This window comes from Anas acuta, chromosome 18 (assembly GCF_963932015.1).
Source record: "Anas acuta chromosome 18, bAnaAcu1.1, whole genome shotgun sequence".
In the NCBI taxonomy this organism is placed as follows: domain Eukaryota; kingdom Metazoa; phylum Chordata; class Aves; order Anseriformes; family Anatidae; genus Anas; species Anas acuta.
Genome location: NC_088996.1, coordinates 9,028,938 through 9,044,813, shown reverse-complemented (window position 1 = coordinate 9,044,813; position 15,876 = coordinate 9,028,938). Strand labels below are relative to the sequence as shown.

The following is a 15,876-nucleotide window of genomic DNA, read 5'->3' as shown; positions in this document are numbered from 1 at the left end:
AGTTTTTTTCCTCATATTTCTAAGGATTTTTTACTCTATTTAAATGCTAAGGGTTATTTTCCCCTCCTTAGAAGATTTATTATCCTGTTTTTCATTTTCTGCTCTGAGTATGTGTTTGACACGTCTTTAGTTATTAGAATAGAAGCCTGACACTGTGGGAAACAGAAAATGTTTGCCCGCGTTAGGTTTCACATTATAAATGGATCTTGTTCTTTACCATGCAAACAGGCTCCTTGAATAATTTTACAGTATGCTGTTGAGAACTGTGGTGAGCCATTTACTAGTAAATCAGCATTTCTTACAGCAAACTCTGTTTTGTCAGCCATTACATCCAGGGAATAAAATGTAATAAAAATCAAAGTTACAGCTGATCTTCCTGAAAAATTGATACTGTTTTGAGTATAGGAACAAAGCATCTGGGATATTTTGGGCAGTGTCCAGTACTTAAAGCTTTGAGCTGCAATAGAGAACATGCAAAACATCTGCCTTCATGCTGCATTGTCAACGTTTGTTAGTTTTCCCTCTAGTTTGTGACCTTGGGGGAAAGCTCAGCTCCTGAAAGGAACTGCTGTATGAGGGATACCCAAAACATTGAAAGGGTTTTATTTGCTTTGAGTCCTGGCTTTCTGGGTGAAATCATATCTGATTTTCTATCTCTTCTTCACCAGTTAATAGGGGTAGCAGCTCATATTTTTTATTTTTTTTAAATTGTATTTATTTGTTTTATGGCAGTTCAAATCTACAAGGAAAGCACTTGTTACCAGCAAGAGTAAATATCAAGAAACTTCCCAACTCTTTTATTTCTACGGCCGTATTGTGATTCTGTGGGGAAATGCACCTTCCATGCATTGCTCAGAGCTGCTGATAATTTTAAGGCTTGTGTTGGAAGTAGCCAAGTGTGAAACCCTTGGAAGACCAAAATGGGGGCACTAACAGCAGGGTCTGTCAGAAGCAGAAAGATGCTGAAGTATTATCTCAAGTGTGTGGCTCTTTTTTTGTTTTCTTTTAATTAAAAACAAGTGTTTTGAGAAGTCCTATGGTTTGAAACACTGTTGGATGCAAAGTACTTAAAATAACATCAGCTGCTGGCAGCCCATTTTTCCACCAGGCTCCCCCAGTTTCTCAGGTGCCTGATGAACTAATGTCATCCAGGCAACACTTGTTAAATGACACTTCTTAAGGCCACGGTATGGATCTGTGTATGAATACCCGGAAAGCAGTGATATTCATTATAACAGAAATTTGCGTGATTTTTAAGGTCTTATAATTTTTGTTGTCCAATTTACCTTTTTGTCTGAGTTTCTGGATCCATACAGGGGAGGACAGCCTTGCACACATCCAAGGGTCATTGTTGCTAGACCTGCTGGGGGCAGCCAGAAGCTTGGTTTTGGGTCTCAGTGTTCAGCACCTTGCCCCATCTTTCAGGGTATATACTTTATAGAAAAGTGAGAGGTTTTAAATGTTGAGAAAGGGTGGGTTTTGATTCAAAGGAGTTTGTTTCATTCTGAAACTTCCAGGCAGACCCTTGCTGCTTCAGCTTTCAGCCCCTACTTGCTGCTTCAGCTTTCAAGGCTGGAATAGAATGGCAGGACAGAAAGGCACGGTATCTATAGGTACAGTTATACTGAATGATTTTTCCTGCCTTCATCACACAGGTCCTATGTATTTGTTGTTATTTTTTGTATAGAAGTAATTTTTTGCTTTTCAATTAAAGGAACAACTAAGCTTATCAAACTTGGCTAGCTATTACACTTTTTTTTTGAGCACTACTTGAAACAGAGGCTTTTTCAGAACTGTGAATTTGAATTTCCTCTTTTTTTTTTTTTATTGTTAAATAAGTTTTAAGTTTGGTACCTAGCTAGATATTACAGTCTGTGACAGCAGAAGATCAAATTTGAGCATTCCCTCTCAGTGTTATGTTCTTAATGTCTGTCACCATCATGGCTTGGCAACGTGGTCCTGCTTGTGGTGGTGGTTGCTTGTGTACCCACCGCCAGGTTTATGTTCTTTGTCAGGTTTGTGCCTGCTCTGAGCCTTTTCACAAGTGAGAAATCCTGTTTGTGTTCTGAGCAGCTCAGGCAGGGATGGTATGGAGGCCACGACAGCACAAATTCAGTTCTTACCACAAAATACTGAGTTTGGGCTTTGTTTACAGCCAGACTTCTTGTGAGTACCATGGACAGAAAAGACTGAAGTCAGAGGTTGCTACTTGCATGTGCTGCATAGACTGATTACCAGAAGATCGTCTGTGCCTGCTGTTTGTTAATAATGCTTTATCTTTTTGCTTAAAGGCTTTGTGACAGGCTTTGTGTGGCTTCCTTTGGACGCCCAGTGTCTCCTGACACAGAGGAAGGTGCCCTGTTTGAAATGCTGGAAATCAGATGTCTGGATATGAGCACCGCTTAAATGTGCAGGATGTACAAGATGCTTGATTCTAAGCTTTGGTTTGGTCTATTTCTACTGCAATCTGTTACTAGAACAAAAACCCAAACAAATCACACCAAGATGGAGTTTATTGGTTCACAAAATGGACTTGGAAATGTTGACAAACGTATTTGCAGTGTCCTGGTATGATTGCCACGTTTCTCTATTTACAGGGTTTCTGTATTGCAGCCTCACCTAATCCAAAGCACAGCATGACTCCTTCCTAGGACTAGTCTCTTCTATCATATCTCTCCCTACTCTTAAATCCCTTCAACCAGCTTTCAGTAAAATAGCACATAAGTTTTATTACTTAATAAAAGTTTCATAATGGAGGCCCGGCTTATCTTCCCTACCTTCTGTCACTGACAAACTTGGATCAACAATTGCCAGCTATTTGTCCAAAAAATATAGATTGAGCCATTCTAGACTGTACTCTCAGTAAGTTTGCTCTACTCTTAATAATCCTACAAGCAGCTTTAAAAAAAAAAAAAAAGTTTTGGAAACAATCTGAATACCACAAATTTAAAAATTAAATTCAAGATCACCGTGGCATCTAAAAAATATTAAATGCGTGAGATTTGTGAAATACTTAGGTTTATTAGCTATGTAAATCTAAGTCAGTAACTTTTGCTTTCTCAGTTGCAGAATTTGACAGTGTTAACCTGCAGTCTAATGGTGACCGTGTGGCACTTCTGTGGTTGTGTTTCAGATTGTTCAGATCCCTGCAGTGTTAAGCTGATACATGCAAGCCTTTTGAAATGCTCAAACTGAAGAAAGTTAGGGATTGGGTACTATATATGTGCTAATAGGATGCTGGACCAGGGTCATCAGCCCCAACCCCTGCATTAGTGTGTCATTTCCCCCTGGGCGGACCACCACCCTTCCAGCAGTAATTCTGCTGCAGCTTTCACTGAGCAATTCAGTTGTTGACAGCTTCAGGTTCCTTACAGGCTTCAGTGTGCCTACTTTGGGAATCCTGTGGCTACCAACCCGTACATGTACTCGCTTTCCTGATATCTCTCCCTTTCGTGTCACTCATGAAATCATAGTTTCCAGCTCACACGCTGCAATCTTTCCAAACTGCTGTCTGCAACAGACTCAGAGTTTCCAGTCTGATGCTATCCACGCTGTTCTCTTTGGCCAAAGATGAGATGGTGTGTTTGGATATGTTAAAGCTGCAACACAGACTGGGCCTCTAAGTTCTTTACAGCAGTCCAGTCCCCTCAAACTTCTCATAGGATGTATTTTTCAATTTTGTACAAATACTTCATAGTCCCTGCTTGGTCCTTTTTAGCTTCATCATCTTTTCTGTGACCTTCTGCTGTCATCATGTGTTGCAAATGGAGTGTTAGGAACTGGATAGCCATGATAGCATGAGGTCTGCCCACTCTCCAGAGAAATAAACAATTCAAAACTTCGTAATGTGCAAGAAGGCCAAACATGCGTTATGTGAACTTGTTAAACACATTTATTGAGTTCTTGACAGTAACCAAACACAGTGAATGACCATTATAAACAAGAAAAAAGGCATTCCCTTTTACTTGGTCAGCTCCTGCTTTATCTGTAAAGAAAATATATTCCTTTCCACTACCAATTTACAGGGTTGAATTTGTCCCAATAACGGACTGAACAGGGAAAATGGCAATTTGAAACTGAGATGTTTCTGCTGCAATCTGCTTCTGAGCCTGGCCTGACTCCTGTTAATGATGGACCATCCAGCACAGTCAAAGTAATGCTGGCTTTAACTGCATTCGCGATTGCCATTAACTCACTTTACTTGGCTGCAAACAAATAAATGATTTTTTTTTTTAAGAAAGAAAAACAAAGAATCTCACAAACAGTGCAGCCACAATATTTAGAGGCTTATTTCAGAAAGAAAATAAACCAAAGCAAGTTTACTAAATTAATTTGTTAAACACATTTATTGAGTTGTTAATAGTAACCAACACAACGTATGACCTGTTGTAAAACAAGAAACAGAAAATGGATCAATTCTGATTTTGGCAAATCCTACTACAGATATGTGACAAAGAGGGAAATATTTCAATTTCCTTTATATTCTGCAGTGATATATTTACAATACTTATCTCTCAAAGTCTGTCCCTTTTTAATTAAATGAACAGAAGGATCATAATCTAGAAATAAGTTTCCTCTACAGTCTTCTTGTTCTGTCTTGTCAGTATCCATTAATGATTGTGAAATAATGAGAGCTTTCCAAGGATTACTTGGCACACAGAACACAACTCCACTTTGATGCTGCACCGAGCCACCTTTTTTCTTTTTTTCTTTTATTTTGAGGGAGAGGGGAAAGGAGGAAGAATTTCATATATACAAAGGCTGAAAAGTCTTTTTTTTTTTTTTTTTTTTTTTTGTGAAGCTAAATTAGTTCAGGAAAACTGTATCAAAATTGTAATCACATTTACTGTAATATTGTCTTTTTACTTTTTTTAAAATTACCACCGATCATATGAATGAATTTTTAGTTGAGTTTCCAACATGGCAGCTTTTTTCCTACAGCATGCTTGCACATGCTGCCGCGAACCCAAAGAGAGAGTGAGGTTGGGTGCATTCTAGATTATGTCAATTCACAGTAGTAGCATTCCACTGAGGTTATGGGTTCTGCCTGCTCTGTCTTACTTGAGGAGCCATTCATTTACTGAAAAGAAAGAGAAACAAAAACAGTTATTCTTTAATAAACCCCATGTATGAAACTGGCTAGATCTAATGCTCTTCTAGAAATTAAACACATCCAGAAAAAGCCAGGAGACTTGTTTTCCTCCTTTTCTTGGAAAAAGTTTTACGTCTGAATGACAGTTTCTTTGTAGCACTGCAACTCAGTCACCAGCCTTGCAGTTATTGGCAAGAAGGAACTTTTACACTGTTATTGCAGGTAATAAAAGTGTATATGCATAGGCTGAAAGATGCATAGGGTGCTCAGTTGAGAGTCCCCAGCTGTGGCAGCGTAAGGCGTTACCAGCAGGTGACTGAGTTGGTTCATATATTTAGTGTCCACTGTGTAATACAAAGCTTTCCAATCTGGGTGCGCATTACGGGGGTACACCTCCAAAGTGAAATTTATTTTTTTGTGTGGGATCAGTTGGCATCAAGACTAGCTCGTCCCCTGTTCTCTTTCCAAGTAGGTAACAGAACAAAATGCTCTTTGTAAGACTTTAAAATGAGGCTAGAAAGCTGAAGGCCTGTCACATCTGCTGTTGAAAAATACCAGATGTCCTCAGCTGCTTTTTGTCATGGCTTTTCCTGGATGTTTCTGGGCAAATTTCCTCTTCAATGTCAAATATGCAATGTTTGACTCATACCGCTACTCCCACAAGATCTGGAGTTTCATTTGTGTTTATCTTTATGCTTTGTTACACACTTGAATTTTGCAAAGAAGAGACCTCAGTGTAAGCATAGAAAGGGTTATTCTGGAGGTGGAACGTACCTCTATACTGTAGTTTCTGTGCTCTATTGTTTGGGCAATCTTTTCCCTGTAAACTAAAGTTGATATTGGTTCGGATACATCGATTGTTGAGAGGCTGGACTGGTCTGAAATTGTCGCTCATGCTCAGGAATATCTGTGATGGCTGATTCTGGCTTAGCAGTCGTAAAGAATGCATCTATACAAAATACAAAGCAAGGATTTTTAGTGCTGGTCTTTCCTGTAAGTAAACAACATACAACACTATTAAATCAGCTACCTAATAAATCCAAGTTAAACAGTTTCAGTGATTTGTAATCGTAGGTGGGCTGAAAGAGTCAACTCGAAGTAAAACTTCCTTCTGCGGTTCTCTGTTTCTAAGCCCCATTTGAAACAGAAGTGGCTAGTTTTGTGTGGAGTAAATGAAAACGGTGTGAGGTGTCCTTGTCTGAGCAGGAAACAAATGGAGTAGAGTACTGGATGCTATCCATACTCTGCTATCCGGAGTGCTGCATTGATGAATGACAAGAGAACTTCCTAGAAGTTCAGTAGCTATTAGTGTAGCTTCCAGTTGAGAAGATGCAGTTTTGGATGCTGACGCTCAAGAGCTGTATATGGCCATACATCCAGTCAGGATGGAAAGGGTAACTGACAGTCGTATTGCTGAGCTCCTGAAATTAATGATGTTAAAAAACAGATCCTCTCTCCTTTGACAAAAGTGTTTTTTGATAGTCTGCGGGATACGTATACACTTTTTCTAGTGGACTCTGGCTTTCTTTTGAGATGGTTTCACAGATCAGTAGAGAGGGAATTACTCGATCACCCAGGATTTCCAGGTTGTCCAGCCGTGATAAATGCAAACTACAAGCAGACGGCAATGGTTGTTGTACGCATGGTGCAACTGTACCACAAGCATGTTCGTTGGTTCAAGTCAAACCCTTTCATGCTTTGTGTAGGAAAAAAAAAATAATTCCCCCTGCAGTTTGTTAAAAACAAACAAACAAAAAACCACAGCTAAAATATTTTGGTTAAAAAACATTAAATATATTTTCTATATCCATGTGTAATTTGAATATTTAAGAGGCAGTGTGTTGATGCTTTCCTCTAGCTGGTAACTAAAAAAAAATAAATACACTTAAATTAAGAAATCCAGTAGCTTCGTTTTACATACTGATAATCGTTAGCAGCTTGCAGGGAAAACTCGAGCTGTGAATTAGCTTTTCAGTCTGAGTACACAATAATTAGTAAGTATTCCATGAAATCAGTTTGCAGCACTAACGTTGGAGATGTAACTAACCAGCAAGCCATGACAAGGAGCAAGCGTCATGAGATTATACTCCAGAGATACTGGTGTAGGCTCCCGAAATACTCTGTTTTGTACAGTAATGTAACTAAAAATGTTTCACATAGGAAATTGTTCGGGTTCCCTGTTGGAAAAGTTCAGAATGCACAGCATGGGTCTGTCTTTGTTCAACCATGTTATTCTTCCAAATTACTCTACTCATTTAGAAAAGAAAGTGCTTTCTCTGCATCTAGACAGAAGTGGGCAGAGAGAATATCACAACGATAAAACATCTCTTGGACTTCGTAAAGGCATCTTGTTTACACTGTTAATACTTCAAATCTAAAGGTATCATAGTTCTTTTATTTTCCCTCACTTCACTTCTCAGGCCAAGTTTCATCTCTTGTGAGCTTGGGATGGGCAGATCGTGGTTCAAGGGTTCCTTTGGGATTCTAGTATGTAAGAGAAACAGACTTTAGCTCAGCTCACCATTCTGCAGGCAACTCATTGATGGAAGCTCTGGGGCAGAGTGCAATTGGTGCTGATTTGGTGGTTTTCTGATGTTAGGCCCTGGATTGTGAGCGAGTCATACAGAAATGCAGTCTTCATGGCTTTTCCACTGGTGTGTTTCAGCAGTAGCTTAATTTTGACTATGAATTGAATTGTATTCCTTTTGCATAATTTATTTGTCCCCTTTCTGCTAGGGTCTTCAATTTGTCAATCTGGCTTTTCTGCAGATACTCACAATTTCTATCCTGCTGTCTTATTCTGTAGTAGGAAATACTGGCTGAGGGTTTTTTCTAGACAGCCCCATGTACTGGATCTGTCACATCAACATGCTATTGACGCGTGTAAACACAACTGTCACTCATGATTTGGCTGTTTTTTTCTGACCTTAGAATGGTCCAGGTTACCCTTTGTAATGGCAGTTATTTTTGTACAACACTGCTCTATTTGTTTTAGAATCCTCATGTGTTTATTCACAGAACTGTAACTTACCAGGAGACCATTTGGTTCAAACCCTTGCTGAAAGCAGGGCTCACCTCAAAGTGGGTGTTTGTACAGATATTTAGGTAGCTCTAAATAGTGAAGATTTTTATTTGCCAAAAGACTCTTCCTTGCTTTTGTAATCTGTAGAAGTTGCAAGGAGAGATCCATGCAGCAAAGGGTTGAATCTAATTTTATATATAAAGCCATAGACTTATGTTTAAAATATTCTTTATATCTAGACTAGATTAAGTAATTTTTAAATTAAAATTAAGTAATTTTTACCTGCATCCTTGTTATGTAGACAGGTTTGTTCATTATTATCCAACTTGCTGTTTCATAGCAGGGTGGAATTGTCATTGACCCATCGTATGTAATGAAACTAGAGGTCTCTGGATAAAGTTCCTCAATATTAAGCCCCTGTAGTAAGTATGCATCATCTGGAGAATAAAGGGAGGAAAATAAAGATATAACAATAGATTTGAGGGGGGAGGAAAAAAGTATTTACAGTTCTTACTTCAAAATATCATCATCAGTTTAATGATACATGAAACACATTTCTGAATGCTCCGAAGAGCATTGGACAAGAACAAGTCCCACGAATTCTGTCATCCTGCTTGGGTTGAATCCTACTCTTAGATGCCCAGCACACCCTCTGTGGCACTTCGCACAAGCATTCACAGTGTAACTCTGAACCTCCTTTAGGAACTGGAGTTAAATCCTTCTTGAAGTTATTGATTTAGATGCAGCAGTCTTTGGAGAAGACTCACCATACTTTGGAGTGCTTTACAATTTTTGTTCAGCAAGGCTTTGGGAAGGACCAGAGTGTTAAAACTTCATTGCTTTTCTGCCACAGGAGGAAGTTGAGGTTAATGCATGATAATAAAGATGTTCAATGAAGCCTGGTTGCCTTTCATGTGCACGGTGGGGGGCGGATGCGGTGCTAGCTCACTCAGAATGCTAAAATCAGGGTGGAAAAGTATGCTGGAAAGCAGCTTACTAGGGTCCCTGCTTCTTTCATATGCCAGTCGGGGAATTAATGAGGTATCCCTCTGCAACAGAATTCTCTCTGTGGGCATCTACCAAAATATAATGAGATAGGGATATATCTGTTAAATCATCAAAATTCCTCAGTCTTTTTTATGCTACGCACATTATTCCCCTTGTGTAACGCTGGCCTATAATATTTTTGGCAGTGCTATCAAAGCTGGATCTCAGATTTTCCTGCCAAATCTTCATCTGTAGGAGTTCCTTAGTAAGAAATACTCGGGGATAAACACGCTTAACTTCTGATATGCTACTGCTACCGTGCCTCTCAGAGAAAGCTGGACTGGTTACAAGTAGTAATGCTGTGCGATCTCTGCATGCTTTCACTTGCATGTAGTGTTCAATATGGCTTATTTGCAGAACAAGCACTGAAATGTGGGCAAGGAAGGCTGCCTTTTTAGGCAGTTCCCCTTTCAAGACACAGGAGAAGCTGGCATTGATTTTAATTGAAGACAAGGATGTAAAAATGAAGTAGATTACTGCTTAGACTAAAGAGAAATGTTTCAAGTCCATATTTTCAGTCAGTGTCAATAATTTAGGCATTCCTGCTGGATTCACTGGTGTTCTTAATGTGCTAGTCACTGTAGATTTAAACAGTTTTTATTTTTCATTTAAAAAAAAGCTGATAAACAATTCCTTGGCTATTGGTAAAAGAAGATTGTAAATGGAAGCAGGGAAAGAAATATGATCAAGGAAGCATGTAAGAATGAAAAAGGAAAATAGAAATTTAACTGGAATTTAACATATAGATGAAGGACAAAGCTTAGGTGAGCAAAATGCTTGTCTCAAACTATCTAATGGAGGAACAAAAAGGACTCTGTACTGCGTTGGGCAAAAGAAAAATCCAAGTACAAAAACAAATGTGACTTTTATTTTGACATAGTGTCGTTGACATGCTGCAGCCTTTCAGGCTATATGTGTTTGTGAGCATCAGTTCAAGTGTCAAGGTGAGCGTGTAATATTTGCATCATGTTGGCCAGTGCCTTACAGCTATTTTGTGTTTAAAATGCATTTGTTGTTTTAGGAAAGATACTCTAGGCACGTCATTTCAAGTTTATTAGCAGTACAGCCCTCTGCCACCTTCCTGTGCTTCAGGGTAGTTGCCATGCCATATAGCTGGATGCCCAAGTAAAGGGGAAAGTACTGATTGTGTCTTATAGGTGACTGGCACCTTTGTTAATGTGCTTAGCCTTTAGTGTTCCATGGCCTTGGTTATCAAGTCTGGTTTTAAATCCCAAATTTTCCAGATGGAAGTACGGAAGTATTGCTATGGTACTGCAGAGCCAAAATGCTCTTACATTTTAACAGCTAGAGATGACTGAATACACCTGTGTCCTATTCATTAAAAACATTATTTGCACTGCAGCAGTAATTTTTCTAGAATTACATGAGAAGAGAATGAATGCTTTTTTTCAAGTGAGTGCCTGTTTTCCATGAGTCATCACGCTTCTTTCCCTTCCCCACACGAACATCCTGTTCATTATTTATGAGGCACGGAGACTGGTGTGTTAACTCCAAATGGCACGGAGTCAGTCTGAATAGATGGTTTCAAACTCTGAGAACCAAATCTGCTTTGTCATATCCATATTGACTTCAGTTGGACTAAAATGATTTAAGTAAATTACAATTTGCCCTGATATATTTACATGGGGAGGGAAAGCTAGCTAAAGATTAATGCAGATTAATGATATGTATTTTTGGTGCACGTTACATTCTAGTTGACTAATTTGTATTCAGAAAAGTGCACAGATTATTAGCAATAGGTCTACTTATTGAAAGCAAGGTACAGAAGCAGATTTACTGCTGGCATTAGTGCAGGTAATCATGGGGATTTTGGAGTTGCTTTGCAGAGCATTAATGGAAAATGTAATTGAGTGTTTTGATGGGGGCTTCTAACTTTTGCCTGTGGATTTAGTGTGTTTAGTCATTCTCAGAATATCATAGCACTCCGGGGTGGAATATGGTAGGTAACAGCATGGGAGCAGTGTGGCGCACGGTGGTCCTGCTCATTCAGGCAAGTCCAGTGTATGCCAGTGCCCTGAAGATCAGGAGAGGTGGTTTTCTCTCTTTGCCTTACTGATTTTTGGATTAGCTGCTAGGTTACATTGTTTGCATGCTGAGGACCTGCAAAATGTACTCTGCTCCTTGTGTTAGCCATCTTCCCCACCAGCTTCCTGCAGTAGAGCTGCATCAAATCTGATTAATTGCCTCTGTGTTCACTTGGAGGGTGTTTAAGGAGAGTCAGTGGATTATACCAGGTGTCAAAATCCATCAGGTGAAATTAAAGGGAAACTGAAGAAGAAAGTATCACTTAAGGAAACAGGAAAATATCTGTGAATGAAATGAGTTTGGCTAAGTAAAAGTGGTACTCATTCATCCCTGTATGGGGGTTATATTCCCAGCAGAAGTCAGAAATCTCCCTGGGAATGGCCTGAGAAGATTGCAGAACAAACATTTGGTTATCGCTTTTCACATGAAGAGCTCTGCTCTTTTCTTTTCCCAACATCTTAATAAAAATTTCCTGTACTGGAACTGAAGCAGAACTGGGGGAGTTGTATTAATACTAGGCTGCAACACTTCAGTGTGTTGTCTTTTTTTTTTTTTTTTTTTTTTTTTGATATTTCCTGCAAGTTTGTGGTTCAAGATGGTTGAAAACAGTGGGTGATAGCTTGCCAGTAATAAACTTCCTTTACTAAACCTGCTCAACCTTTACTAGATTCTCAGCATCATTCCTCTCCACAGCCCACACTGTTTATCTTGATCTGCTTGTGCCTTGGGGTGATTCCTGAACTCATGAACTCTTCTTTATACAAACTACATTTCATTAGATTTCAATTTCATTTACATAAAGGCCTCTGACAACTTTCTCAGCAAATAATAGAAATCCTCTTTTATCCCTAGATTTGTAACAGGTGTGTGGGGTTTGCTTTCATAGAAAAAACGTGTGTTCTGTTTAAAACACCGGTACTTCTGGGGTTACTGTCATTCAGTTAATATATTCCCTATTTGATTTCTAAGTTCATAGGGTAATTCAGAAAGGGACACTAAATAGAATAAAAGGGTAAGGAATGTAGAGATCCGCAGTTATTGAACTCTGCATCAGAGTCTCTCCATTTACCAGCCTGCACAAGTCGCACAGACCCAGGCTGAGAGTAGCAGTGACTGCCTTGAATGCCCAAGGTTGGTCCCCTGGGGCCTGGTTTGAGACAGCTGAGCTTTTACTGCTTGTGACAGGAGCTGTGGGAGCTCAGTCCTTCTGGCAACCCACTGAAACGTGAACCTTGAGAAATTAGGAGTCGTATCCCCACATATCTGGATCTTAAGCTTTTTTGGAATAATCTGTTAAAATTGGAATACTATTCACTTGTTATCTATAATGTAGCTAAAGATTGAGTTTGAGGAAATTCAAAATTTTAGAGCTCTTCTGCCTAGCTGGCTATGTGTGAGTATTTTGGTGGAGAAGGATAAGCCCAAATTTCTATGAAGAGTTTGGGGAAGGTAAATTGTTACTACTCTTCAGTGGTAAGCAAGCACTGGGCATAGCTGTTCTGAAAGAAAGGTAACTTATCCTCTCCAATATCACACTTGAAGTAGAATATTAAAGCAGGTTTTCTTTGGAGAGATTCATATAGCTTCTGAGCAAAGTCTGTTTGAAAGAATCCTCGTTTCAACTAGTTCAAAGTGGTGTGATCACAGAATAAAATAAGCATTTGAAACCTGCTTAAAAGTTCCTTGGGGTCCACTTTACCTCACTGTAACCATTAATTATCTGAGAGTAGAAATTCCCCTTTCAATCTACATTGCCCATGGAAATTTCATGCAGCATAGATTCTCATTTTTTTTTTTTTGCTGTTATTTTAAAAGGAAAAAAAAATCAGCAAAAACCATGCAACTTTAGTTATGTTATTACCTATCCTGACTCCAAAGCTATTCTCTGCTTACCATTTTCTACGCACCCCTACGGAGTCTGCTGAGTATTGCCTTCAGGAGTGCACCCCTAAACCACAACCTAAAAACCTCCAGCTGCTAAAAGCAGAACAGAAATCCTTGCAATGGAAGAAGTAAAATTAGTTTTCAGCAATGATGCTATAATCCATCACACAAGACAACTGCAAAATTACTTTTGATAACACTCTCACGTTCCCAATTTGCACGAAAAAGCTCCCAGTCAATACTTGTTACTACAGTAAGTAACCCAGTGCTCTGCAGAATGGGGTCTCTGTTGTATCCACCAAAGTTTTCCCTTTAAGACACACCTGTTAGTGGTAAGTGGTTAGGAATTAAAGCAGTTCCAGTACACTTTGATTTAGCAATCTGTTACGCATTCATCTCAATGTGAAATTTAGCAAACCAAAATTGTGTGATTGGCATTGCATTTTCTTTTAGAGAGACAAAGCAACCAAGGAAAGCTGTTAGGATGCAACCAGTTCCAGTGTGAAGGTGCGGCTGCTTACAAATGCAGCACAAAAAGAAAATATTTTGCAGTGGAAGAGATGTGCTTGCCTGCTTGTGGGGATGATGGTTGCACACTCATTCATGCAGCAAAGGAAAGGTGCTGCTGGTTCCTTCCAGCCCTGTGGGGTGTCATATCCATGCCTGTGGCCTCTCCTCTGCTCTGTGCCACCATGCGTTGTCCAGTCTTTGTTCTGCAGGCTAGCTCTTGGAGCATGTGTGGCTCAGGAGCACAAAAAAAGCTGTGGTGACCACGTAGATGAATGAGATAGGGTTGCTGTGAAGAGAAAGATGAGGCAGGAGCCTCCTCTTGCTCAGTGTGTAAGACCTGGCAGGTCTGTGTGTGTGTACATGGGGAAAATAGCTTTCTCAGTGGTCCTCTGTCAGATCTTCTGGCTGCTCCACAGGAAAAAGCCAGGAATACATAATTATGTAAGAGCCTGAAAAAGCACTTACAGCCTTACCCATGGTTTTCCCTGTCCCTCCCTGCAGCAGCGCTGTCAGGCAAGAAGCTCTTACAGAACAGTATTAGGTTTTTTTTTTTTTTTTGGTAAGAAATCAAGACTGGCAGCCTAAAATCTGGGCTAATCTCCTGCTGCTTCTATGCAGAGAAGAAAACACTTCACGCAGCTACAACAATCTGGAAAAAATGTTCTCAGGAGAATCCTCTGTCACGTTCCTTCCTGTAGGTATTGTGGAGAAAAGAGCTTTATCGTAATAGCAGCCTCTTACTTTCAAAAAGACGTACCAAGGTTTGTTAAATGGAAGGCAAAATTAGATAAAATTAAATGGGAAGAAATGCATTTATAGTAGAGGGCATGGAACTACCTACTTCAGAATGGAGTTAGATTTGCTCCGTTCCTCAAATTCTGTATCGTGAGGCAAGATTCAGTCTTTCTGCTGTTCTTTTGCTCAGGAATTAGTGGGTAAAATTCTGAGCTTTCACTCTACATAGGTTTCTAATACATATTTTTTTCTTTACATTGTAGGATTGTAATCTTAGTTTTGCAGGGATTGGAAAAGATAGAGTCCAGGCAAAGAAACCTGACTGCATACTTGAGGGAGGTGTGCAGAAACCTATCCAAACACTTCCATCATACTGAGTTCAGGGACTTTTGTGGAAATTAAATGGAGTTTTTTGAGTTCTCTGGAGGTTCAGATATGAAGACATAAACTGTGGATAGACTGATAGAGCTGGGAACTAAATCCTGCAGTCCTGACATCCAGTCTAATTCTAGTTATGAACAACTCTGTCCTACTCTTTGTAGACATGGCAGAGTTTTATAATATTTTTATTTGCTTATTTTGCTGTGTACTTTTACTGTATCATTTAGCTTATTAACTTAATGGCTGCTTGGAATTCAAGTGAATATTTGACAAAGGGAATAAGGTTTTCAGGAGAAAAGGTTTAATTTGTTCCATTGAGATCTATGTATTTTTCATGACTTTTTCTAAATTACCCTAATTTTCACTGACATTTAAGCTCCGGTTTTCCACATTTAATGTACTAACATGGAATTATTGAGCATTATCAGTTGAAGGCTTTCTAAATGTGAATACAACAAATATATATGCTATGTTGATGACCTCTTTCTATATCCATTATGTGCAGCAATAGTTAAATAGAGATGACATTTTTCTGAACAAAATGAAAGTGTTAATGAATATTAAATCCACAGTTGCATGTTAAAATAGGTAATGATGCAGCATCTTGACATAATTTGATTTGAAATAATCCATGTTGCTCTGCATGTTACTTTTGCTGCTAACAGTAAGCAGTTTCTCCTGAGTATTCTGTGAGTATAGTGTGCATATATATTTGTTAAATATAATTTCATTACTTTATTGCTTGTTCAAACACAAAATAGGCTTTGAAGTTCAAAATTCCCTCCATGAACTGATGACCTTGGATTTCTTCAAGTTCCCAAGTTTATCGCAGAGTCACTGGTGATACAAGCTTTGTGATTTTTTCCCGTAATGAAGAGTCTCTTACTTCAGTGGATCACTAAATACGATATCTGATACTAAAAGCACAGAGCTGTTAGCTAACATAAATGAAAAGACTTACTTTTATACGTTATTCTTGTTATAGTGTCTCTGTTAAGCATACGATTTAGAAATGGATTTGATGATTCAGATACCTGCAGAAGAGAAAAATGTACAGTGTCAAAACCTTCAGAGAAACGTGCCTTTCCTGCCAATGTAGCTGGGCTTTGTCCCTTTCCTCCATCGCAGGACCCCAGTCTACTAGGAGATGCTTACTTGT

General features: G+C 39.1%; 1 protein-coding gene and 1 long non-coding RNA gene across 5 annotated transcripts in view; one reads left to right on the top strand and one right to left on the bottom strand.

Moving 5' to 3' along the window:
* LOC137841751 (uncharacterized) overlaps positions 1–15,876 on the top strand; it is a 137,226-nt gene that overhangs the window by 61,390 nt on the left and 59,960 nt on the right. The window lies entirely within an intron of this gene.
* CA10 (carbonic anhydrase 10) overlaps positions 4,674–15,876 on the bottom strand; it is a 200,016-nt gene continuing 188,813 nt past the window's right edge. For all 4 annotated transcript variants that reach the window (XM_068655020.1, XM_068655021.1, XM_068655019.1 and 1 more), the window contains 4 exons: positions 15,679–15,751; positions 8,397–8,551; positions 5,867–6,041; positions 4,674–5,080 (listed from right to left, as the gene is read on the bottom strand). In XM_068655020.1, the coding sequence (XP_068511121.1) occupies positions 5,058–5,080; positions 5,867–6,041; positions 8,397–8,551; positions 15,679–15,751 (426 nt within the window). In that variant the 3' untranslated portion in view covers positions 4,674–5,057. The remainder of the gene's footprint in view (positions 5,081–5,866; positions 6,042–8,396; positions 8,552–15,678; positions 15,752–15,876) is intronic.